At 27.5% G+C, this 27924-nt stretch overlaps 2 protein-coding genes across 2 annotated transcripts; both read right to left on the bottom strand.

Annotated features, from left to right (window-relative positions):
- Positions 1-11: 11 nt before the first annotated feature.
- Positions 12-21956, bottom strand: LOC107167008 (fibulin-1-like). Its single transcript, XM_015515890.2, has 9 exons — positions 21670-21956; positions 20366-20531; positions 14233-14326; positions 12046-12226; positions 10955-11131; positions 9612-9734; positions 9002-9142; positions 7430-7648; positions 12-190 (listed from the first exon to the last, which is right to left on the bottom strand). The coding sequence occupies exons 1-9, from the start codon at positions 21734-21736 to the stop codon at positions 87-89; spliced, it is 1272 nt and encodes a 423-aa protein (XP_015371376.2). The 5' UTR covers positions 21737-21956; the 3' UTR covers positions 12-86.
- Positions 15933-17762, bottom strand: LOC149062519 (uncharacterized). Its single transcript, XM_089221881.1, has 2 exons — positions 16449-17762; positions 15933-16374 (listed from the first exon to the last, which is right to left on the bottom strand). Exons 1-2 carry the CDS (start codon positions 17432-17434, stop codon positions 15933-15935), a joined length of 1428 nt encoding a protein of 475 aa, XP_089078007.1. The 5' UTR covers positions 17435-17762.
- Positions 21957-27924: the final 5968 nt, after the last annotated feature.

The following is a 27924-nucleotide window of genomic DNA, read 5'->3' as shown; positions in this document are numbered from 1 at the left end:
AAAAATAAACGTAAAAACATTAGTTGACTTTTAATTTAAAATAACTCTTAGGTATACATAATATATAACATATATTTATTCATTCATCATAGAGAATTTTTCGATCTGGGTAAACAGTAGTAACTTCCATTCGTGTTGATACACAATTCGTTTTTCAAGCACCGATTGGACAATCTGCATTCGTTTATGTCTGCGAAACAACAAAATGCATTAATAAAATATAAATCAGTTAAAAAAAATTTAATCATCAAAATTCGGCCAATTGTATCGTATTTTTGTTTTGTCAAATCTAATGATAATAATCGAATTGCACTCCAGCTTAAAAACATTTCAACATTTTAAAAAAATTTCGAATTTCATCCGAACCAATCATTTAACACAAATGAATAATATTATGAACGGAAATTTTTAAAAATAATAAAATACGAGATTTAGATGTTATAATTTACTAACAGTTGACCATTGTTTTATAATTATTGTTGTGTATTCATTTTGGAAAATAAAAAAAGAAATGTATTTCTATTATATTTTTAAATACCTAATAAAGTAATAACTATATGTAATTATTTTAATAAAAACAATAAGTAAGCTTAATGTTATATAATATATAGTTATATATGTTATCAGATTTTGAAAGCCTTAATTAATTGTATTACTATACAAAAATTAATTAATTCATGAGATATTGCCAGTAATATATTAGAATTATATAATCATATACTATAATTTATGAGATATAATATACAACATGAGATAATATTTATTACTTACTTATTTTTCAAGTAAGTACCAAACTTATGAACTGTATAGCATACAAGAGTATGATTCAATAAATCAGATGAGTATTTATTTTGATTAATTAAAACTTGATCATAAAATATTTAATAAAAATTTAACTTTTTTTTAAACTTAAATACGACACCTTATTATTAAGACAATTGCCAACTTGCAACATTTTTCTATGATTGAAGATAACTAAAAATAACAGTTATTGTTAAGATTAATTTTTTTATTTACTACATTAAGTAGATTATTTTAATAATAAAATAAACGATGTGTATAATAAGGCTTCGAGGTATTAATATTTTAGATATAACTTCTGAAAGTATGCAGTTTTATATAAGAGTAAAATATTGGACGATTCTTTCAACACAGAGTACACCAAAATATTATTTTTTTATGTAGGTATTCGAGAACTTTAATGGCTGGGGAAGATTGATTTTCTTTAGCATAATTCGAAATATTTTATAATTTGCGAAAAAAATATTCATCTGTTTAAATTTTAAATTATAATTTTAAGTTTGGGAACCACTTTAACAATTGTTTTTCATGTAATATTTTTTTGTTTTGTATACAATTAATTCATGTTAATTTAAAAAACCGTTACTTTCTTATCTAAAAATATTATTTATAACTTTTTCAAGAATAATCTTAGAAATAAAATATTTTATAGATTTTTCATCTACTCCATCTATTAGTGTCAAATTTGAACGTGATGTTAAATTATTATGCTTTATATTCCAAAAATAAACACATATTTTTAATTCAGAATGATTAAGCTATATGTTTTTAAATGGAAGCTTGAAATACCCAAATAATAAGTAATAAATTTAAAATCACTTAAATAATTATTCTTCTACATGACGTAGAAGAATATTGCATAGATGACTTACATAAAATCTTAATTTTGGAAATATCTATCTTCAAACAAAATTATTTCTGTTGCATATTCAGCATAAATTTTTTTATACGTTGTGTAATTATAAGTATTCGTATCATATCACAATCGGTGGGGGCTAGGGTCTGTCTATTGGTGATAAGTGAATAGACAATTTTTAATATAAGTACATCGTTACAATTTCTACAAGGTGTAACAAATAGAACTGATTTTGGACTAACTTTTTTTCAAATTAATAATTTTTTCTTGTTCATTAAGTGAACCCAACACTACATGTATAATACATTTTTTTGTTTTATTTTTTAGTACTAAAAATAAATAAAATTAATTTAATTAAAAAAAAGTTGGATAAATTCAAAATAGCCTATTTGTGAATCTGATTATAAGAGCAATTTTAATACTAAAAATATTTATCTAAGTTAAGTAGTTTATTTTTTAGAATTTTTTTTAAATTCAAGATTTTTTTAGTTACATTAATTTGGAACACGATAACTTTAAAAAAAAAATATGATTTTTGAAAATTTACCAACATGAGTAGGTATATTTCTTAAATTATTTAGTTATCATATAATATTAAAAAAATTTGTCATACGATGAATTAGCATATTTTTTTGGGGGGGTAGGTCTTTTCTGTTACGCCTTGCATAGTCAACAATACAAAATTACAATGATGGATCTATGTTTTAGCATCTATGGTTTCAAAATAAAATATAAAAATCTGAAAAAGATATACCTACCTCATGATTTTTTTTATCAAGAATACAAATTTCAAAATGTATGATTAAAAATCAAAATGAGAAATGCATTAATCTTAATTTTAATCAAGAACCTTTCTCACTGAATTGGTCTGAAATAAAAATTGAAACAACTAGGGACATAATTATCGATAAAGTAAGTATAGAACAAATATTATTCTAATAATTAAAAATTTATAGTTAGTATCTCAATAACAACTGACATTTTTCAGAAGGATTGAGGTGGTTTAGGTTATGAATCTATCTTTTATTAAATAAATTATTCGATGCCTATCATATAAGTTCTTCAAGTATAAAAAGTTTTTGCAATCACAAAATGATTAGAAGTATTTCTAATAAATAATATGACAGCGTAAATTGTCATAAATAAATCCACTGAAATTATAGCACAGTGAAAGCTGCTCAAAAAAGGCATTTCAAAAACAACTACTACAACACAAAACATTAACAGATTTTTGATTCTATCATATTGCAAAAATTTAGGTTAGCCTAACCTTACGATTGACAGATGCATTATACCGCCCAAAATCAAACGGTTTTGCTGAATTAGCTGTTAAAACAATATTGAAAATATCTTTACAAAAATATTCAACAACACGATATTGATTTAATTAATTTCTTTGAATGTACATAATACACATCATTCAACAACACAAAAAACTGCAGTTCATTCAGCTAATGTTAGGGTATTCAATTCGTATATAATTTTACACATTACAAGCAATGAGTTAATTTAAAAACAAACAATGGTAGTAAGATTTATAGCATAATATAATGAAGGTGATATAGTTTTTGCTAAATATGATAGAAATAATTTTAAATCTCAATCTAGTATAGAATTAGATGAACCAATTAGCTGATTTAGAAAACAATCTCGGTGATATTCTCAAATTGGTTATGACTAGAACTTGTATGTATATGACTTTACATATTTTAACCAAAATTATACCCAAGTATGGTATAAATTTGATTTATGGAGTTTAGATTATCAATATGTAAACTTATTATATATATATATACATATATTGATTAATTCTAGATTATTTAATCTATATACTATTCATTTTATGTATAATATTAAAAATTATCCCATATTATTATCATTTATTATCCTTATTTTGTTATACTTCAAAAACATAAAAATCATCGCTAATATAATTGTGTTTAAGAGTAACACACTAATAGAATTAGAAGATTAAATATTTATAGACAAGAAACGCAGTAGCTATGGAATCTGACCACTGACGACATTGTTAAGTTTAAGTATGCGACGACCAACTTCTTAGTCGTGAAGCAGTGGTTTTCGATTTATAAAAACATATTGTTGATTCGTCGAAGATGTTTCAAATTTAAAAGTATCAGAAAAATAATTTTTATACATTGTAATCTTTATACTTTATGTACTAAACTCACGCGGAATTTAATTTTAATAAATTGGAAACTCACTAATCATTTTTTTTTCATAATAGCTGTGTATTTTGTAATAAAGTAATTTTAAATACACATTTTAAAAAGTATATAATTTTTTTTGAATTAGTATTTACCTTTTTTCTTGCATATTTTTTGTTGGAAATAGGTAGGTATATTTAATATAATTGATGGCATATATTGCATATTTTGACTTCTTTTAATTCATATTTTTATAACATTGTAGTCATTAAAATCCTGTTCTAGTTATGACTTATGTAATTTATTCACTTATAATCTTATAAGACTTAGAAATAGAAACATAGATAATTTTTTTTAGATACTAAATAATATTTGTTTTTATATAGGTATTATTAATGAGTAAATACTTTATATATAATAAACATAATTACTATTTATACAGTGAAGATTAAACCATAAAGGATTATAAAAAACTGTGTTATTATTCATGTTAGTAACTAGCAACTATTCGAAACTTATTTCAAAAAATTTATAAATAAGCAATAGTTTTAAAATTGTTTAAAATACACATCATGTATTATAATATACAATTCAATAGCTTAAAGTGCTTAAATGGAAAATAATTAAACAACAAAAAATGGTTTTAATCGTAGTTATTAAAAAATCAATAGAACTTTATTATTAGTAAGAAACTACTTCATCGGAAAAAATGAACACGCAGAAATCGTTATAATGTTATGATAAATTAACTTTAACTTTGTCAATCATCACTTGACAGATCTAAGATCCATCTACATGCGATTGCCTGTGTCTCGTCATCCGATCGTTTTGATAGTTCGACGTGTCGCAACGATCGCACGGGCACGGTTTCTCACCCGTATGTATCTACTGGTATATCATCAAATAATTAATTTTATGGAACAATCATTGCGGTTTCTCACTCGTATGCAACTGTCGATGTAGCATCAAATTTCTACTTTGCTGGAATGAATTATTACAAATATCGCACATATATGGTCTCTCACCTTTATGCATCTTTCGGTGTATTGTCAAGTGACTACTTTGATGAAACGACATGCCACAAATTTCGCACAGGTACGATTTCTCACCCTTATTATGCGTCATTCGATGTACCATTAAATAACTACTTTGATGAAACGACTTGTCGCAAATATCGCACATGTATAGTTTCTCATCTACATGTATCTTTCGATGTACAATCAAGTGACTGCTTTGATGAAACGACATGCCACAAATTTCGCACAGGTACGATTTCTCACCCTTATTATGCGTCCTTCGATGTACCATTAAATAACTACTTTGATGAAACGACTTGTCGCAAATATCGCACACGTAGAGTTTCTCATCTGCGTGTATCTTTCGATGTACCATCAAATGGTTACTTCGGTGGAACGACATGCCACAAATTTCACACAAGTACGATTTCTCACCCGTATGCGTTCGTGAGTATCTTGTGAAATTTTCACTAGTACCCATTATTGAAAGACTTGTTGCAAACGACATATGTATAGTATTTTTACGGTTTATCAGACGTTTGTGTCTGCCGGTGTGTAATCAGATTGGTGCGATTTAAATATTATTTGATGCATATAATATTGTACTTGCTATGATTTTCATCCATGCAAGTTATTCGGAAGTACATGTCATCTTTTAATTTATTAATTTTATTCGTATTAATTACGCCTTCAATTCGATATCGCATTTATTTTCTTGAGATTCCCTAAATAATAGATATTCCGAATAAAAGTTAACATAATATACTGTAGATAGATCTTCAATTAAACTTAATTTTTCGTAAAATAATATGGTTACTATTTTATTGACTTCAACAGTATTTTAAGCCAACATTTTTTGTATATCTGTATAAATAAATCATAAGATTAAAATCAAATTGCTAATCGCAATAATTATTAGAATAATATTATCATGACCACGACTGAAGTATCTGGATAATCGTCACTATTACATAATATATAATTTATATTATGACTAATGGCTGTTCATTGGTAATTGAAATGACCTATTTACTTAATTTAAAGACAAAATCCATAACAGAATCATACAAGCTATATACTGTCGCAGTGGCGTAACCGCAGCCATCTCTCAATGCAAAAAATCACAAGAATTTGAAAATATAATCTTAAAGTCTATTTAAAAAATCCGAAAATCAGATTTTAAACAGTTATAATAAAAAAATTGATGAGTATGGTACTTAATATATATGTATGTGAATATGAAAATGTGGGTATACATTTTAAATATTATCAAAAGTTAAGATTTCTTATGAAACATTTAAGTTTTGACTAATTTCTTAGATTCTTAGCGGAGCAATATGTGTAGAATAATTAGATACAGGATATACAATTTTCGTATTTTTTTCTTGTTGCACCTGTCAAGATAAGTAATTTAATAAATATTCAATTTTGTTTACCGAAAAAAAGCGATAGCTGCAGCTAATCTACGGAATTTGTCTTAAAATTAAATAAAGGTGCTATAAACTACCATAATATACTACCATATAAATCATTAATCATAAATCATTTAATAGCAATGACTACTCAGATACATCAATCATCATGGTCTTGAAAATATCTTACTAATTCTTTCGATTAGTTATTCGATAGTTGACTTTGATTTTATGGTTCATTTATACAGTTATACAACAAAAATACTGTCTAAACTTGTGTTCAGGTTAGTAGATTTTAATATAATATTATAAACAACATTTTCAATTGACCAAGTAATTTCACAAAAAAAAAGGCTGAATATTTACTGCAAATCATATTTACTTTTGTCTGGAACATCTATAATTATACAATGGAATAATCAAGCCTTTAGAGAGAGGGTCGAACGCCACAGAACCTAAATTCAGTAAACATGCCACCCGAGCCAGCCCACCTATGTCATGGCAGTAGGTACACATACATAAATGTCTGTCAATGTACAAAAAAAATCTTGATAGATTACTTACTGGAAAGACTAAAAATGTAATTTAAGTTACATAAATAGATATACTCGTAACCTTATAACTTAAAACCTTTGAATTGGGATCAAGATACAATAATAGATAACAATATTTTTGGATAAGGAAGTTTCGACACTGTTTAGAATCAATCAATAAATATTGAAGCCTACATAAGACTTAATAACTAAAATATTAAATTTTCACGCCTTGCAAATAGTTGCTTATTAAAAAAAAGTGATTCATTCCTTCATATAACATACCAATATGGTCCAAACAAGTTATAGTGTGACACAAGTATAAAGCAGAATGGAATGTCCCCCCTTTTTTTCCGTTCAAAAAACCAGGAACGGGTGGGAAATATTTAGCACAATACTGCCACCCGGTCCCGTATCGTTTATTCACCGTCAATTATCGTAGTTATTTTACATACGCGGGGGCCTCTAACCACCCTGGAAAACTGGCCTTCGGCCCACAAAATAATAAAGTTTACCCTAACTGTCCACCCGCCTGTCTGGAGCGCTCTGCTTCCTCTTTTAGCCCAAGTATTGTCTTGGAATGTCCCCCCTACCTCACAACTGAAAATAAATAAATAATAGGTAAAAAAAAAGTCGCAATAATTACCAGTGCATTTATTGTTTTGATCCATTTCGTAACCACGAAGGCATTTTGCACTGCTTCGATTACTCTGATTGGTATTATTAAAGCCTCCTTGAAGAACTCGACAATTCGATCCCGTGCAACGTTTCTTATCGCACCGAAAGGAACCTAGTGTATTTCTACAGATCCAATCCGGGCCCAAGACTCCACAGGTGTCAGTCTTCAGTGCACATTCGTCGTCATCTGCGGACACAAAATACGCACTTTATGCAAACGTCTTAGGTACTTATATCATTTTATATACATTTTTTTCTTATATTGATAAGTGTTATTGGGAGGGAAAAAATTGGAATCTTATCCCATTGTAATTCACTGACTACTTTCTGCAGAAGATTGTTTCACATGATAATATAATTACTTTATATTTAAAGAAAATTAACTAACATTACTATTTTAAAATTTATTATCGTTATATAGTATAGATTATACTTATAGTAATAATATCTAATTAAACTCCGTGGTCGTTTCGAATTTCTGACTATATGTAATGCAGCCTTTGGAAATTAAATTATTATTTCTACATAAATTTTCTACAAAATTAATAAAATCATCTAATGTTATATTTGGTGCAACCATACGCCTTCTATACATTATTCGATAAAAAAAATTCTATATTTAAAATTGAAAGCGTCTTTGATGGGCTAAACGAGCGTGACTAATCGGTGACAATAACAAATACTTTAAATAAGTAAAAATAGTCGTTTCCTCGTTTTTCTCCTAAAATGTGGAAAGAATGTCTCAAATAATCAGTTTTATGGTAACGTGTACATTAATTGCACTTGAAAACCAATATGACATTGCTAACAATTTTTTTTTTTAAACCGAGCAACCACCGACGAGTTAATTGACAAAATTTTCCCAAATATAGCACAAAATGTATATAATATAGCCCGTACACTGGTGATTTCTGTAAATAACTGTAATGTTGTGATTGTTTAGAAAACTTTGTCGATTAACTCGTCGGTGGTTGCTGTGATTTTAAAAAAAAATTATGAGATTTAAGAGCTTTGACACTTTTAAAATTGTATTGTCTCACCTATAGATGATACCTAATTCGGATGATAGGGAATCATAAGGAATAATAAAGAATTATAAGAAATCGTATTTAACCTACACTATTAGGAACTAATATTTTATATATTCCATATAACATAATATTCTGAAGCTATTTAATGATGTTATTACGTTTCGTTTCGTTTCATTTCTTGGGAATTCATAGAAAATAGCCTCACTAAAATAACAAATCTCACAATGTAAAGGTCATTAATTAAATTGAAATTTTTCCCAATACCGAAATATTGCTAAACGACTGACAAAACGAAAACGAACAAAATGTTGTTGCGGCATAGTGCGTAATACCCCTGATGAGCGATAAAAAACATATTTTTTACTTGTAAATTGTAATATACTAATATACATAACAATGACAATTCGTTTTACAAATTCGAATGTTTTGTACGGCGTTGATCGACCCGACTAGATAATATTCCGTGGATCAACTACCTATTATCGTCACGTAATTTACCATAATCTGACCTATGCATGAAGCGGATTCGACGTCGAGCGTGTACCCCGTTCCGCATCCAGTGAAACGTATACATTGAAATGAACCTGCTGTGTTGTCACATCGCTGAGATTCTTGACACGTGTGCAAGTTTAGTTGGCACTCGTTTATATCTAAAACAACGTATATTGTATTTTTATTATTTTTATTTGTTCCTATTTATTATTCAAAAAGATATCTAAACATGTTCATGTTTAATATGTTTCATGTTCAATTAATTATATAATAATAGTATGTAACATTAGTATGAATATTATTGAATAATGACCAATTGTATACATATTATTATATAATGTTTATTTTTGTACATAATAAATTATTAAATACCTATGTCATAAATCAGTATAGTTACTTCATATTTTTCCCCAAATATGTACTTATAATAAGTAAATCTAGTTCAATCTCTTTGGTTTCGATCTACTAGAAATTTTAGTATTTTACTTAGGAATTTTATGATCAGTTGCATATGCTTTATTAACATGGCTATCATTTATAAATTTATTTTCATTTTTAGTTGGTCATAAAATGATTGTTTATAATTGTTATTTACCCTCGTTTTTTAAAACAAAGTAAACATGTTACCTGTACACGCATTGGTCACTTTGTCCAATTGATAACCACTTTTACAATGACATTTATAGCTTCCAGGTAAATTTTTGCACTGTTCATTTATATCACAGGGTCGTTGAGAACATTCATCTATATCTATAAAACAGATTGTATTAATCGCAAATAATTTAAATAAATATTTTTTTCTAGGTTCTACATTTTAATCGTCATTTGAGGGGACGCTTGGTGGGCATTTTTCCCTGTCCGATTTTAAAAGCAGCACCAGTTGCTGGTAAAAGACAATTCATAAATATTTGTATACACAATTTAATATTGTATAAGAACATGCAGTCTTATGTGAAGTGTAGTTTCTGTTACAGCAGTATAATATAACACTTAAGGACTATATTTTTATTTATTTATTGTTAGATTTAAATTCATACAGAATAAATGGAGAAAAGATCCACTGCATACGATTTGCTGACGATATTGCTCTAGTATCTGAATCAGAAAAAGACATGTAAAAATGTTTAACCACCCTGACAAAAATATTACAGAAATACAAAATGAAAATTAATCCAAAAAAAACAAAAAGAATGGTGGTGACTAAAGCAAAAGAAATCCCAGTAGTGAAGTTGGAAGTGAATAATAACTTTAAACTTAGTAGAGCAATTCCATCAATTTAAGTATCTAGGAAGTACGATTACAAGCGATGGTAAATGCTCAACAGAAATCAGACAAAGAATAGCTATGGCAAAGAGAGCATTTACACAAAAACGGCAGTTACTTACAAATAAAAAACTAAATATAAATATGAGAAAAAACTTCGTCAAATGTTATGTGTGGAGTGTATTATTGTACGGCTGTGAAACATGGGCTATCAAAGGGTAAGACAAAAAGAAGTTAGAAGCCATAGAAATGTGGATATGGAGAAGACTGTTAAAAATCAGCTGGACAGAAAGGAAAAGTAACGTAGATGTATTAAACCAAGTAGGAGAAAAAAGAATCTTATTAAACACCATAAAATAAAGAAGTGGAAAAATGTTCAGTCATCTACTTAGACATAATTTGTTTATGACAAATATATTTGAGGGACGAATAAATGGTTACAAAGGAAGAGGCAGACCGAAGAAAGCATACATAGAAGAAATGATAAAACAAGCTGGCTGTAGTCGATATATAGAAATGAAAAGATTGGCTTCTGATAGAGAAGAATGGAAAGCCAGATTTGCAACGAAAAGGCAAGGCCTTTAGTAGAGAAGAAGAAGAAGAGAAGAGAATAATTATAATTTTGAATAATGACAAAGTTGCAACATTGAATTGTGGATTAACTAAGACATATGTATTTTTTTTAAACAATTAATTTTCAAAATTACCTTCACATTTCTGTTTATACGCATTATAAGCGTATCCGAGGTCACAAATTTGTTTTTTTGTATACATAATTAATTTTTCAGGGACCATCGATGGTTGACATTCAAATCCATTTTGTGTGCTTATACATATTTCACTATACGTGCAATTATGTGTTCCAAGTATACAAGGATTTGTATCTGCACATACATAAATCAAACATACTATGTCAAATAAATATAATAATGTAATGATATAATAATGTTTTTTTTTTTATTAAGAACTTTTAGTAAAAACTATGATAGTTCAACAATTACAGATTGATACATGATATAATAATGTTAGTCTTTTAATAAAGTATTTTAGAAATTAATCTAACATAATTTTAAAATTATTTTTATTGAAGCTTTTACCAATTATACAGATATATAGGTAATCTGCAACTGGTATGAAAAAATTGTACTAAGAAAGCTGTATCATAAAAAAACATATAAATACCTACATTACACACATTTATTTTGATTAATTTAAGCGAGAAAATGGTTCTACGTAGATTTCTATGATAAATCCTAGTGTACACCAGGTTGTTTATGTACGTCTAATTTTCAGTTTATTGATTAATATGAAAAGATCGGGTACCTACTTACGACTTTAAATTTTTTTATGTTAGACATTTTATACTCAACCCGGCTATATATACTACCGTGAGGTAATTACCTAAAATATTAATTATTGACACATTCTTCGAAAAATTAATATTTAAATTCAAGTGAGATTAATGAATATTATTCAATATTATCAATATTAATTTATACAATAAAATTCACATATAGGTAGTACACACTATACAATTACAAAGTACCACTAAAAATCGTATCGGTAATGCCATAAGTTATCGACTTCTAATATAATTCTATATAATATATTTATTATAGTTTGAAAATTTGAAATAACGTTTCTTAGTTCCTAAGATTGAAATGATAAATTATACTTAATAGGTAGGTACTTCGATATTCAGACATTGATTAAACTATCATTAATTTACTCAACATTGAGTTACTATATAAATTAAAAATGATGTAAGTTTAAGAAAAAAATATTCAATTTAACTGGCCTGCAGTTTCCACTTTGATTGTTTTAGTCTCAGTCAAAATTGATTTTACTTTTGTAGCAGCTATATTGCAACATGACTGATATACTTCACCCCATTGATGTTCGTGAAACAATGGAGTTGATTGACATATCGTTTTCGTTGAACCAACAGCAACACCAATTTTACATATTTCACAGCATATCTATTCATAATAAGAAGTTACAAATTAAAAACATATAGCTATAGTACTCGTAAGTAGTATGAAATAGCTGATTCTGAAACCTCACCCTCACCCAAAGATGAGAGTCAGGGTCGGGGTAATTTTTAAGAATCAGATATTTCATACTACTACAGTACGATTATTGTGAAAATGTAAATACCTATAAGGATTTTTAATCTCATAGATATTTTAAATGTTATTACATACGTAATACCCATTTATTTTGTAGTGATAATATAATGAGTAATTGTCGACCCATTACAAAATATTTTAACATAATAATATTATAATTTAAATGCATTTTTTTAGTGATCAAATAATACAACATTTTAATAGGTTAGCTCAACACATATTTTCAACGATTCAACATAGCAAAAAATGTAATAAAAAAATAAATGGATATAGGTATAAAATGTTGTTTAATAAGTAAATAAGTGCTCCTAAAGTTTTCGTCTAGAGTAATAATCAATAAATCAATTAGTTTTTTTAAATATTATAACTATTAATTCCTCGAGTTTTAGTATGGCAAAAATATCGACATTACACTAGAAAACTTTATTTTTGCAACTTAAACAGTTTATTTTAGCTGCTATTATTGAGATAACGTACACATCATTATAATATTTAACTATAAAATATACAAACCCGTAAAAATACAAAAACCTGTATGAATAAATCGTTTCAATTTAAATATACCTTTTGAATTTTGATTAAAAATAAGCTCTCAAAAAGCTTTACCCCAATGACCCAAAGCCATATACTCTACAAGTGTCAAATAACTGTATAGAATGTTATAACAAATTCCGTTGGAATATGAATAAATTATATATAGAGCTTATTTAACCTGGAATAAAACCATTTTCATCTACTTATATAATGTCTATTTGAAATCACGTATTCACACGTAATGACCAATTTGTTTTAACAATTTAACATTCATTTTTTATTATTTCCGCATCATACTTAATCTCTTATCATGAATAATTATTTAGATCGATTTTTTTTTAAACGTTTTATCGAATAATATGAGCCGAACAAAAACTAAAACAATATAATATAAATTTTATAAGCGTTGGATTTTTTTATGTCTAAAACGAATACTTCCTTATTTCCAATTAAAATTATTTATTAAATATTTAAATACCACTTGGAGTTCCGTCAGAGAGTAACTTCTCCTTTCTGTACAGTTATTAATACTCAACCTCATTTATGCTTATTATACAAAAATTCTATAGATTGTGTAACGTAAAACATGGATATCCAATATTCAATACGTTTTTTTTAGCAACTTATAATGAACAGAAAATATGATAATATTTAGTATAAGTATAATACAGTTCAAGTGATAACTTATATTGTATAATACTGTATGTCAGTAAAATAGTATATTCCGTATAGATACTTATTCAGTAAATATTTAAAGTGCAATATTTGTATAGTACTATAAATATTTTTTTCAGAATACAATTTTTAAGATGAATTCGAATAAATTTTTGAAATACTATTTTCCATAAATATTTGAGTATTAATTATTCCAAATACTTTTTAAAGGTATTTACCCAAGACTACGTTAATATGCATTAAAATACTATCGTGTTTAATAATAAGTTACGTAACATAATGATTTTAAAATATATAATTATAATTGTTATATAATTCCATGTACAGTTAATGCATATTGTATCATTGAATACATAATAAATCACATTTTCCCCAGAATATTTGTCTTAGTAAACTATAATTTATGTATCAAATTATAAGTTTAACTTATAATTACTTTATCACCATATATTACAAAACACATTTGATATTTCCTACTCGTTAATTGCACAATACCATACAAAAGTGAAAAAAAAACTGTTATAATGACATAACGATACTGAGCTAGTACTTACTGATTAATAATAATAATTAACAAGTACCTTTATTCAAATATTAATTGATATAAAGTATAAGTGAGTAGTAACCTATATAAATTATATACGTACCATAAAATCAACTTGATTTCTTCCCATTTGTACTTTTTCATTGCAAATTCCATTATCCAATCCAACTTGTTTTCCCTCGTTACATCGTATTTCTCTATAATATATTAATATATAACAATACAGCTTCAAGTTTGAAATAATAAAGTTTCATTGAATAAAATGTTCTTGTTTTGTTTGATACCACGTAGCTTAGAGTTTTAAGTTTAGAACGTAGAATAAATAATATTTATTATTTAAGCTAATGTGAAGTATCAATGGTAATTTTATTTTTATAATTTTATTTTTATAATTTTTTTTATGGAAGTTTCCGTGGTGCGTTCCAAGAAAAACATCAAATTATTACGTAGCCCAAATTCACTCTATGTATCACAAAATGATTATATTATTTTATCTTACAGCAATGTTTACATATTTTAAATTTGAGTGAGTGTACCTACTAATTTTAAAAAAAAATTCTTTCTTTTAGTATTGATTTTTTGATTTTTAAAAATTTAAAAATTTTAACAAGTGTGACTTCATGTCTATGAAAGCACTAATAGTATTTGGTGCATCAGTTCTCTCATTACTAAAACTTACACAGTTACACTTATTACCTAGATGAGCCGCATTCGTGCTCTATTGTATGATACATTTTACATTTATACTAGGTATAATAGTCAATATTTAGTTCTGTCTAAAAAAAGTATTTTTTTATTTGATATAATTACGTAAATAAACGATTTGATATAATTTGTCGATAAGATTGTAAACGCACTCAGGCAACTTAATATTATTTATCGATAAGACTGCGGACGCATCACTCAAGCAATAAAAAAGGTAAAAATTGAAAACGGGGTGCACTCGGAATATCCCCATTTTAATGACGAGTAATGATAAATTTCCTTTGTCCGCAAAAATAAAAAGCTACCTTCAACCAATACATAATGTATCAAAATTTTTCGTTTCAAAATATGTTCATTTTCTTTGTGCTATTATTTTTTAAAACTTGAACGTGATTGTGATACTGGCCTATTTATCATGTTTTAATAAAAAGATATCAAGTTGTGTATTTATGTTATTTGATAAAGTTTATGTGAGATTGTGAGGTTGGATATATTTTAACGATTCACCTCGGCGATTTGGATACTATTTTTGCGTTTTGCATTGTTTTGTAAGACGTTTATATTATGACCGGTGCATACTACTTGCGTCCGAAATAATTAACACTAGGTAAGTTGCGTCCCCCAAAAAAAGGTTCAAAAAGGGTCATAGCCTATTTGCGTCCCGGTATACCTTTTTAGACAGCCTAGATGCGTCCATAGCCTATTACAAACTAATGAGTAGATTAATTGCTTATGAGTAATAGGTCATTATGCATGGTTAAAAAAATGTTTATTAATTATATGCATTTGATTATATTCATTACATTATCACATCATATTTAAAAAAATAAAATTATACAAACTATTAATAGATTATGAAAATACAAGTTAAAAGAATTATGCATACCTATTTAAAAAAATATTTTATTATAAAATCGTCAATTGTCAATTTATTAAAGCTATAATCAAATTAAATATATGCATTTTTAACTACAACATAAAAAGACATAAATTATTAATTACTGAATTAAAACAAGGTTGGTTGAAATTTGAGTGAAACGTTTTTTAAATATATAAAAGCAGAATTGGTTTTTTCTCTGAATTTTTTTATTTCTTTGTTTAAGTAGTCAATTTTTTGGTTTTTTTTTTTCTATATTCTTTTTTAGGTGTATTTATGCTATTCATTAACACATAAGTATTAATTTGAAATGATTTTAAAACATCGATAAATTGATAAATATTTGGATGGCTTGAGTAAAAGGATGAATTAAATTTGGAATGAAATGCCTCACATGCGTTCGTTGTTCGTTGTACACTAGATGAACATTGTGCCCATATACTTGGATGAAATTGAGCATTTTCAGATATATAATTTTCTAATATGTAATCAGTAAAATCTAAACATTCTACCGGAATGATTGGAATGATTTCATAGGCAAATACGTCACTTAACATTTCTGGAGGTAAAAATGGCAGTCCAAAACAAAGTCTAAGAAATAAACCTATTTCTGTTTTATTTTTATATTCATTTGCCAATCCAAGATTTTGTATTTTTCGCCACCTACAAAATTCATTTGTGAACCGTTAATCATATAAATATTTATTATATTTTTATGAATGTTAATTAATACATACCACGATTGTCCCAAGTGGAAACGACAACCTTTTATTTCCGCTTCTGTCCAAACTGTACACACAGCTTTATGAATTGCAATTTCAAAATCAACAAACACGGTATCAGGAGCAAAGGTAACATTATACTTTGAACACGATTCATTCAAATACGTAAAAGCTCTTTCGTATGTTTTATTTTCTTTATTAGGTAGTAAAAAAAATGCCAGTGGAATATAATAATCATTCATCAGACCATGTATTGTGAACATTTGTAGAAAATATTTTGGGCAATATTGAAAAGTCCCGTCGATATATATTGTTTTAAGGTTACTTAGAAATCTTAAATTTTTTTCACATGAAAATAATATAATATTTGTTTGCTTATCGTTTACCATAACAAAAGTTTCATTTTCAGCTGTAAATATTTGGTTTTGTTGTAACATGTTGTGTACCTCTTCAGAATTTGTTGGTAATTTTGGCAAAATAGTTCTCCGAGCATTGTACATATTTTTACGTACTAGGTTAATATCTGACGCAGTAGAAGTAATGCATCCGCCACTCAGCTCAGTACAAATAAGTTTGGATGGTTTCATTGATATGTCTGTAATAGCTTTTCGTTTAAGTCCGTTGCTTAATTGTTGTCGTTTAAGGTGTGCAAGTTCATTTGAATCGTGATTATGTGACGTTGGTTCACATATCATATTTTCTAGAGCATCGATCTTATAAAAACTTTTGCAATTTTTATTTGTGCACTTCCACCGTTGTACTTCATTTTCAAGCATTTTATGGTAACTGAACTTATAGCCATTAATTATGAACAGTTCTTTTTTCGCGCACAATTTGGAACTAAACATTTTTTCCATTTTAACCACAAGCACTGTATAACGGGACGACTGGACGAGTGAACTTGTACTGAGAAATGTACAGCACCGTGCAAAATACTTTATGTTATTTTGATCAATCATAATGATATAAGATATACCTATCAAATGGTGACAATCAGACATCTCCTAGTAATCAATTTTATTACACTAACCCGCTGTAATGATATTAACATTTGTATTAGTGGGAAAATGCTGATAATATTTTACTGTTCGTCGTAGACATTTCATGGACAATTTACACATATTATTGTAACGCTTAATCGGCGTTATCGCATAATATTTATGGACGCAACTAAGTAATGACTTTAATGGCAGGTAAGAAGAATAATATGGTTGAGTTGCGTCCACAAAATGGGACGCAAGTTACCTGTTGAATTTACTACCTGTAAAATTTACCTTTTTCGGGGACGCAAGTAGTATGCAGCCATTATGACATAACATTTATGGGTAACATCATTATTTAGCATAATGGAAAAATAAATTTGTTTATTCAGATCAGTTAGGTAAACAACATACTACAAACATTAATGATGGGTATTTAAATATTTAAAATGATTAAAGAGTGAGTAGATTGAAAATCTATTGTTAATTCAGAAATCACTACTTGAGTAGTTAGTAACAGTAGGTAAACAATATCTCAACAATACTGTAAAAAAGCCGTTTCCTACATTACATGTAGTTGAAAACAAACTAAAAACAATGTGTTTTTTTTTATTGTATGTACAGTGTTGTAAACGTAAGATGTTGTAAAGGACAGCTTTAAGTTTTATTCATACGAAATATATAATGATTTCGAAACATCACTGAAAATCGTTTTCACAATAACTGTATATAATTCTACATTCAATTTTAGACTCACTCGAACCAACATAATAATAGTTCACCGCCTACTGCGAAATGGCTCTATTGATTGTACCCGTGAATTCATAATCACACCACAACACTTTAAACTATAATAGACATTAATACATTATCGTTCTAATATAATTTAGGTACATTATGTAATATTTTGTTTTGTTTGTGTGTATAGAATACATATTTTGAATTTTTAAAACCGAAAATTATTTTAAGTTAGTTATACAATGCACAAAAAAGTTTGAAAATATTGTGGGCAAAAGTTGAGGTATGAAATGTGTGTACATATTAGGAATTATGTAATAGATTGTGGTGCACAATGAAATAGTCCACGTTTAAAAAATAATTGGGAAATTATGACTACAAACTGTGGACAAAACATTTTGAATTAAATTAATCCCATAATATATTATACGTTTTAAATGAATATAAATATTTCACAGGACATATTATTTAAAAATAATTTTATAAGAAGTTATTAAATAAACTTAATTTGAGTTTTAAAATTAAATCTTACGCCATTCAGAATTATAGAATCAACTGCACTCCAATAATATTGTCCTTCTCTCCCAGTGATTTATTTGGCACCGATCGTGTGGCGCATTTTTTATGTGGACAGATGGGACCTATTTGTATTTATTACAAAAATTATAATATGTAAAAATATTAATATAATATAATAAGTTACTGAACTCTTATTACGACCCGAACTTATTCTCTAATGTTTAAAGACAATTATTTTTTCTTGTGATATTATGAAATAAATAATGACCTACCTATCCCTAATCTGCATATGATAGAGATTATCAAGTGCAATAATGCACAGTCACACTGATTTCACTGATATAACTAACATAATATAAATGAAGCCAGTTGGTAGATAAACTTTATAGTGGAGTAATATTATCAATATTATCAGTACAGACTACTATATTAGAGTTATTATTATTGTAGTTTTGTACATTAGTCGTTAACGGTAGATATTACTATAGAATGTCTTTTTTTTAAAATATAGGTAGGTATATAATAATAATTACGCCGTGTTAATAATATACCTAGACTCTTTGTATGTATAATGTATAAATTATACATTTACTAGGTGTTCATGTTATTTTATGGTTTATATTATACACCCTCTAAAAACCGATAGACGATGTGGCTATATTTTAATCAAAGTTAAATATTTGGAAAAAAGAATTCTCTCCAATTCGTCACTGTACAGTGTGGCACCAAAAAGGACGTATTAGAACGATATTAGTGACAGTTTTGTGAAATTTGTGTGTAACAAATAATTTCAAAATGTTATTGAAAAGCTTTTGAAACACATTTCAAAACCACTAATCTAAGTATTTTTAATGTTTTTAAAAACATACAAATTATTTTTAGCCCTTTTTAGTCCAGAGGTGTATTAAGCTCTTCTTTTAGTGGGGGGGGGGGGGGCGAAATTTGAACTCAAATCATAAGTATTTATAAAATTATATAATACCTATATGTCTCTAAACAACAGTGTACAGGTTTATAATAAATTCGCTGTTCAAAATAATTGTTTGATTGTTTCGTTCGCTTAAACTTTAATAATTGATTATTACCCACTTTCATAACCCATAACATTAATTATTATAAACAACATCAAAAATATAACAAATAAAATAGGTATATTTACATACAAATAAATATAATAGAAATTTTAAAACCAAATTTTTGGTTCATTGATTAAAATAAGTAAGCACCTATGCATGAAACACATTCAACAATTTCCAAGAGGGTAGGCGATCGCCCCTATCACCCTCCCCCCCTTGTATACACCACTGTCTTAGTCCTATAGTTTCAATAATATTGACAATTAATATACTACAAAGATTAACGTTCACCATAGTGACACATGGAGAATAGAGTTAAATCGTTAAAATATTTTATATTTTTATGGTTATACTTTCCTATAGTTGAATGGTTTTTACTATATAATATATACCTTTGTTTTTTATGTACTTATTGTAGAGAAATCATAGAATTATACTCAATACGAGTGACCATTTTATAAACGACACAATAATTTCGCGCTTAAATCGGCGAGAATAATAATGGCAATATATCTGCCTATTGTATATTATTATTATTATTATTATTACAGAACAGCAATAAGTAAAATAATTCAAAAGCGGAAGTTTTACAATAATAATATTATAACTATATACATACCTCAACGAATGCAAACAACACGCCCCGACCGTGGTCAGACACATCGTATTATGTTCGACGTTGACGTTGAACAAAGGGAATGACAGAGTGATATTGCAAGATTTTTTTTCCACGCTCCACGTTTTTCCAGTGTTACAACAATGGTTTAACGTGCTTTCCAAGTCCCCTGTACAGTTTAAAACATTATTAATTTACTATTATTATTATTATTATTGAGGCGATCGTCACAAGACGGGATGCGCAAAATCAAACGCCATTAAATTATGTTAGTAAAGAACGTAGGAACGGAACGATTCATTTTAAGGGGGCAAACACTTATTTTATGAATAGATTTTGTATTTTTTTTTTTTAAATACATTTTTGCTATGGCGTGACCATCTTAAACATTAAAGTGTAACTCAAGTCATTACACTGTTATGTAAGACAATAATAATTATTAAAAAATCAAACGGTTAGGTTTTGTGTTATTTCATCGTAGTGGTTATCTTGGAATTCAAATGAGTAAGAAAACGGCATCTAATTTTTGGAGAAAAATAGTTCACGTATAAATGGGCTATGGCACTGTGTATAATATTAATATCAAACAAATTCGGTTTGTTTTTATCAATATAACGGTTTAAATCGTGTGGTGACAGTGAAATAAATAATGGAGGAAAGCGTCACACGAACGTGTAATAGTTCACTTGTGGTATAAATAAACATAATTCTCAAGGAGTTAGAAAAGTGCTCCTTTATGGTGCCTAATATTATTACAGTTAAAAATAAGTAATTACACGTATAAATTTATAAACATCAGTAGTGTGTTGTTTGAGGGGGCTTGTTAAGATATTGTATAGCTGAGCTGGTGAGGGGGGAGCTCCAAGTCTCCGTTCCTATCTTTAAAGGAAATTATTAAACAAAAACCATTTTATTCAATAATATACGAAGTTTGATAAAATGTTTAGAAAAATGATCTGTTTATACAACTAAGTAATTAAAAATCAAAATGTACAGAAAAATGTTAGAAATTATTTTAAAATATTATTATATTTTTAGAAAGTTGAGCGGCTAACTTCTTGGATAGGTAGGTACATTTTAATTTTGTTTGTAGGTCGTGTTATGTAATCAATGGATAATGCATAAGAACTACAATAATATAGGTAATATTATAGACATTTTAAAAATTAATACTATAATCACGGTTCCGTTTAAATTTTATAATTTCAAATTTCAACGTGACCTAGTGATGACATGGTCAATATTTAGGGGTTGTCATGGATATATATAATAGTTATAGAGTAGAGGTATTATCGTAAAATACTTGCCAGCTGAGAACGAGTATTGAACGAAAAAGATCAAAACCAACAATACCGTAGTAGTAGCATGCTTCATTTCGTTAGGTTTTTTGGAATATTGCACTTGTTTCGGAACGGTCGACGATTGCCGGTTTAATGGTTGCTAGTATTGTTCCGGGCGGACGTCCGACGAAATCGGCTATCGGACACTAAATGTAGTAAGGACGATGCGACGATGCTGTTTCGAATATTAATGATATTATAATATACGCGATAAATATTAATATGATGCGCGGTGTCACGACATATTATTATTACACTTTGGTATGCAGTGCGCAGTGATTCTGAGTATAATATACAATACGAATGATTACACAGTAAATTACATTATTGTTTATCTCCGCAACTATTGCAGCGAACTATAGAGTCTACAGAACGCATTATTATTGTTATTATTATTACTATTATGCGTCGCACGCCGTTACTAAAAGTGCTGAATGTCTTGAATAAGATGCACGTACAAATGCTGCAGTGAGAAGCAAAACAAAATATCAATATTATTTTCGAACATTATAACAGATAGTGTTATTATTGTAAATTTGTAAATCTTATTATCATTATTATTATTGTTGTTATTATTATAAGCTTATAACCAATAAATTTCAATATTTATTATAATAGTTACTACGCACTCCATTTATATTTCGAATATTATTCGTGGAGATTTATTTTTATCGTAGACGTTATAGACGTCCAGGCTATATAATATTATAATTTTCTGAAATAATTTGTTTTTAAATTAAAAATGACTATTTTTTTTTTTTTTAATATAGCCTATGCGTTAAAATAATCTCCCTGCATGCATATAACTTTGATTATAATATTATGGTATAGCGATGACTGCAGATGGATAATGTTATAATATCGGTGTTTACCCACAATGTCGCCACGCATAAAAACCGGACGAGTAAGTAATATACACAATACAAAGGTACCTATTGTATGAAACCGAATTTCTCATTGTTACTATTCATTACAGAACTTTATAAAATGTTTTCTTTGTCCTGCGTACAAGAAACTCAAGTCTAGAGCACGGACACAATTTACGTTGTATATAGATGCGATTGCAATTTTCAAAGCTTAACTTAGTTAATTCTTTTTTTTTTTACTTTGTTAAGTTAATATAGAACAATTTAAGTAACGTTGAAACTTGAAAATGATTATTTTTAACTTTTAAGAGTTCCCAGTTAAATATAAAAAAATTAATTAAACTTTGTTAAACATCAATTAATGTTTATTTATTCTTAACTGAATAGAATATTTACAATCTAAATTCAAGCGTACAAATACGAATTGTTTAAAGTAAATACACAACAGAAGTAAACAATTATTACATAGTTATAATTCAACACACACACACACACACACACACACACACACACACACACACACACACACACACACACACACACACACACACACACACACACACACACACACACACACACACACACACACACACACACACACACACACACACACACACACACACACACACACACACACACACACACACACACACACACACACACACACACACACTCACACACATCAGTGTACCTAGTGTGATTGTCAGAAAAAATTGCAGGAAAAGAGGTATCGTCAGCTTGTCTGGCTAACTCAGACAGTAGATCTCGAGGCGTTAAATAATGGTGTCGAGCCTCAGTTGGGCGTCACTTATTTTGTCATATTATTTCATATTAAATTTGCTACTTTACTCGAAACATACAATGTTGAACATACAATTAGTAAAAAGACAAAATATTATATGTCCTCGCACACAGTGTGAATTCACAAACGTTAAGCATACGCAGAAAAAAACAAAGCCTTAAGAGGACGCTACACACATATTTGTTGTCTCCGTCTTATATAAGTGCGTAACATAGCAAAGTTACGCTCGGCAGATCACGTGTTACTCCGTTGATTTAAAAATTAAAAATTAGAGTTAATTGACCTATTATGAAACTTAATGTTAAGACATGATCCGTGTTTGTATGTTGGTTTTTTACGATAGTTCAATTTTGTAGCAAGTTATTATGCGTATATAAAAAGCGTAAATTAAAAATGCTCATAACTCACTTAAAAACTTGGCTATCGTTAAAAACCAACATACAAACACAGATAATGTTCTTAACATCATAATATGTCGATTTACTCTTATTTTTTAAACTAACAGAGCTAAACGTGATCTGCTGATCGTTAATTTGTTATGTTATGCATTTGTAAGACGGAGACAACAAATGGCTGTGTAACGTCCTCTTATAGGCTTAACCCGTTTATATTTAAAATACAAACACATCAAACGGGCAAGAGCCACGACATATTCGACGTTAAACACCTTCGGTCCTACTTCCTAATCAACACATCATGTTGGCGTTCAATATAATTAAAATGTTGTTATTTTTAGTTGACCTGCAATAGAAATTCGTATAATAATTTAATAATGAAAAAATTATCTATTGTCGTCTCAGCTTATTTGTGTCAATCCTTAAATATATTTTCACACGACATTAAATTATAGGTACTTTTTTCTCAAAGGTATAATATTATTACATTTGTACATTTTGACAATATTCACAACAAAGATAAAATCCTGCAAACAAAGGTGATTAATTATTATTAATGTTAATAACTTATTAACATTAATAATAATTAATAAGAGATATAGAGACCATAGCACTAACGTTAAACTAGGTTATAAAGTTATGTTCTTATTGGGAAAATTTAAATTTTTGAGATTTCAAAATCGTGAATACCCTACATTTTATTAATTTTATATTGATCCAAAAATACTGAATTCTGCACTTCGAAAATTTACAATTAAGTATCAAAAACACACCAAGTCGCATAAATATTTTTTTCATATAAGTATAAGAATGATAATTTTTAGAGAACAAAATTTATTTTTAATCTATAGAGTGTGTGTTGTGATAGAATACACGTGACTTTAGTCTTTAAAATAAATTAACTGATAAGTATAACCATGCACATCATAGAAAAAGTAAGATAGAAACTTTAAAGTAACTCGTTATTACTCAATTTTGTATTAATTCGATATATGACATATTATTATTAAATACTGGTTGTATCACTTGCCTGCCTAATTATTATTTTACAAAATTGAATTTTTCATTAAATACGTATTTTATTTCTAATTCTCGGCAGTATCTAGATGTGCTTTGGATGTTAATAAAGATACTGCTGCAGTCATCATCATACAAATTATACAAAGTATTATTTAGCCCTAATCACCTAACAAAACAGTACGTCAGCGGTAGGACGGATTTTAATTCTGAAAAAAACATCTGAATCTGATTTACAAGTTTTCTATGTTTTGCGATTTTCAACATTGGTTTTATTTCAACTGAAGTAAAAATGGTATTTCGTATCATGATTTATAGCTAAAAATTTTAAAACTATTGAAATCATCTACATAGTAAACTTGTTAATGAATTAAAACGTAGCAATCAAACTTAGTATAGGTAAATTTTCGGAATTAAACATCCCAAAATTTAAATATCTTAAGATTCATGTCAATACTTTAAAAACATATAACCATCAATAACATGATATGCTATTACTAATTGTAAATTGTTCAATCATTATTATTTGTATTCATTTTTACTCACTTATGTATTAATTAATTCCATTAATATTTCCATAATTTTTTTTTAATTTCTGTATTATACATTAATAACAAATTTTATTTCTTTAGCAGCAGCTTATCTTTTAAAAAGAGAACTAAATTTAATTTATTTTAAGCTTAATTTAATTTATCTTATCATCACTCTATTTCTTAAATCTATATTTTTAATTTGATTTCAAATAAATATTATTACTACTATTAACTCTGTATAATCAAAATCCTACAGTATCCGAGTGGGTGATATATTACTTTTAAATTGTATTTTGAGTGGCTTGTAATCGGAACTCCACGTACGAAAGTGATCCGATTAAAAATCAATGATACATTTATACATGGATAATACAATTCCCAGTTTAAACTCACCATTCATCAATATTATATAATTCTAACCGTATTATTAGTTCACTGAAAAGTGACTAGAACACTGTATTATCAATTATCCTGTATTTTTCTCCTCAATACACGGGCAGCTGCAGACTGTGGTTCCCTTAAAATTTTAAAACTAACATATTATCATAATATTTTTGTAACTAAAAATAAAGTGAACATTTCATAATATAGGACACATTAGATATATATATGCCTTATTTCTCGTTTTATATTTAACTATAGATAACCTAATCAAAACTATATGAAATTACATAATTATAAATCGGAAAAGCAATTTTGTAATAGTGAGCTGTATGATTATGTATATATTTAGTCATCATTATCTAACGCAGACTTCCTTTAAAAACTGATATTAAACGGAAATAGTTTTTTATTATATCAATGTAATTTCCAATACCTATATAATTGTCAATTATAAACTCAATGTATGTTAAGGTCAAAGTAGGAAATCGGTCAATGTGAACTCAGTTCATACGAAAAATAAACGACTGCCAAAAGTATGAAAATGTTGTTATAATTTCAAATAATTATGACCAAAATATGTATCCCGGTTTCAGAAAACAGATAAAATTTACGATCAATTAAATTAAACCTTATCGTTGATATATTTTCGTTACAATATTGGTAAAACATTTATTCGAAAACGGTTTTTAAATACATTTTATTACAACAGCAACAATCAGTAAAATCTTAGTCGCCCAATAATAGTTTACCATAGGTACCATATATGTTCAATCGTCTTTAGACTGTAGTCGTAATAAGTATACATAATAAAATATAATGTGGATATCTTATCCTTTACGGCTTTACAGATGGTACACAGACGTATAATAGAACAGATGAAAAATCAATTGTATTACTTATAGAGTTAAATGGCTAGTTGGTTTTTAAAACTAAGCAATATTAACATCACGAGTACACAAAATAAAAAAATTTAAATTTCCCAGAAATACTTAACCTATTTCGGTGGCCAGTGGTGTTTTGATTGCATTATTCCATAGTTATTGACACTGCCCCCCCCCCCCCCATTTACATTGACATTTTCAAAAGTATTTTCATCAAATTAGTTAGTAAATAATTAATATGTATTATTTTTTTTTTTTGAAAGAGCTTTATTTAAAATATAATTACAATCTATACAACAATTTAGTACAATAAGTAATTTAGATATAGTATTTACATATCGAGAATAACAAATGGGGGAGGGCACTCAGTAGTGCCACCCGACAATATGTATTTACATGTACAATTTTTTAATGTGCATGATTTCGATTTAAGTTTGAAAAAAAAATAAGACGAGGTTTTTGTTTTTGTTTTTGTCACTCAACAAAATTAAGTCTAATAAACTTTTAAATAACTTTTTAATTGTATGTGGTTTTATTTATAATCCTGATATTTTTAAATTTACTGTATCTCAACTATAGCCACTGTTGAATTATTGCTAATTGAATAGCAATTTGACCATGTTGAGACTGTTATGAGGGCGGCTAAAAAACCAACGAGAGAACACAGATTATGTTTTTACCTAAAAATTCAAAAGTAGGTCAATTCACTAAAATATCAAAACTAACAGTATCTATAATTGAAACTGGTGAACGATTGCCATGTTGTACGTGTGTAAGACAACATGCAGGTGACACGTCCTTTTAAACGTAAATTGTAAAGACGTAAGGTCACATACATTAATTGAAGTTCTATATAGGTATATGACGATGATGGACATTCAAATGTGTAATTAAGATATTTTGTTTGTTTATTTTCTTATTTTCTTATTATGCAAAATAATTAATCTTAGAAATATTAAACACTCGCCACTTAAACGATTAAACATTAATTTTCTATAGGTATATAATGACATTTTCAAAATGTTTATACTAATAATAAAATATTTTTAGTTATCTTTTTTTATTTTTTTTTCTAAATGTTTACAAAAATGTTTAGCCTCTGATGCGTAAATAGTATGGAAATGTAATATAAAATCTCACATAAGTTATCCTCATAAAATTTAAAATATTTGCAAATAGGTACAAACATGATTTTTTTTTGTAGGTATTTGAAGTTCAACTATCGACAAGAATGAATATTTAAACAAAAAATAACGATTTAATTAACTTTTTATAATTTACGCGAATATTATTCGAAGGAGCTTGAAATTTATCGATGGACGAGTAGATTATTATGAGTTATGA

This window comes from Diuraphis noxia, unplaced genomic scaffold (genome assembly GCF_037042655.1).
Source record: "Diuraphis noxia isolate RWA-SAM2 unplaced genomic scaffold, SU_Dnox_SAM2 contig0001, whole genome shotgun sequence".
NCBI classification, from domain to species: Eukaryota; Metazoa; Arthropoda; class Insecta; order Hemiptera; family Aphididae; genus Diuraphis; species Diuraphis noxia.
The sequence above is the reverse complement of the archived record's forward strand: the minus strand, read 5'-3'. Positions and strand labels throughout refer to the sequence as shown.

Coding starts and splice junctions, on each gene's coding strand:
- LOC149062519 (XM_089221881.1), bottom strand. CDS start 17,434: ATGTCTGATTGTCACCATTTGATAGGTATATCTTATATCATTATGATT. Junction 16,375..16,448: donor TTCCACTTGGGACAATCGTG/GTATGTATTAAT, acceptor TGAATTTTGTAG/GTGGCGAAAAATACAAAATC.
- LOC107167008 (XM_015515890.2), bottom strand. CDS start 21,736: ATGAAGCATGCTACTACTACGGTATTGTTGGTTTTGATCTTTTTCGTT. Junction 14,327..20,365: donor TGTTGTTTGCATTCGTTGAG/GTATGTATATAG, acceptor AATATATTATAG/AGAAATACGATGTAACGAGG. Junction 191..7,429: donor TCAAAACAATAAATGCACTG/GTAATTATTGCG, acceptor GTTGTTTCGCAG/ACATAAACGAATGCAGATTG.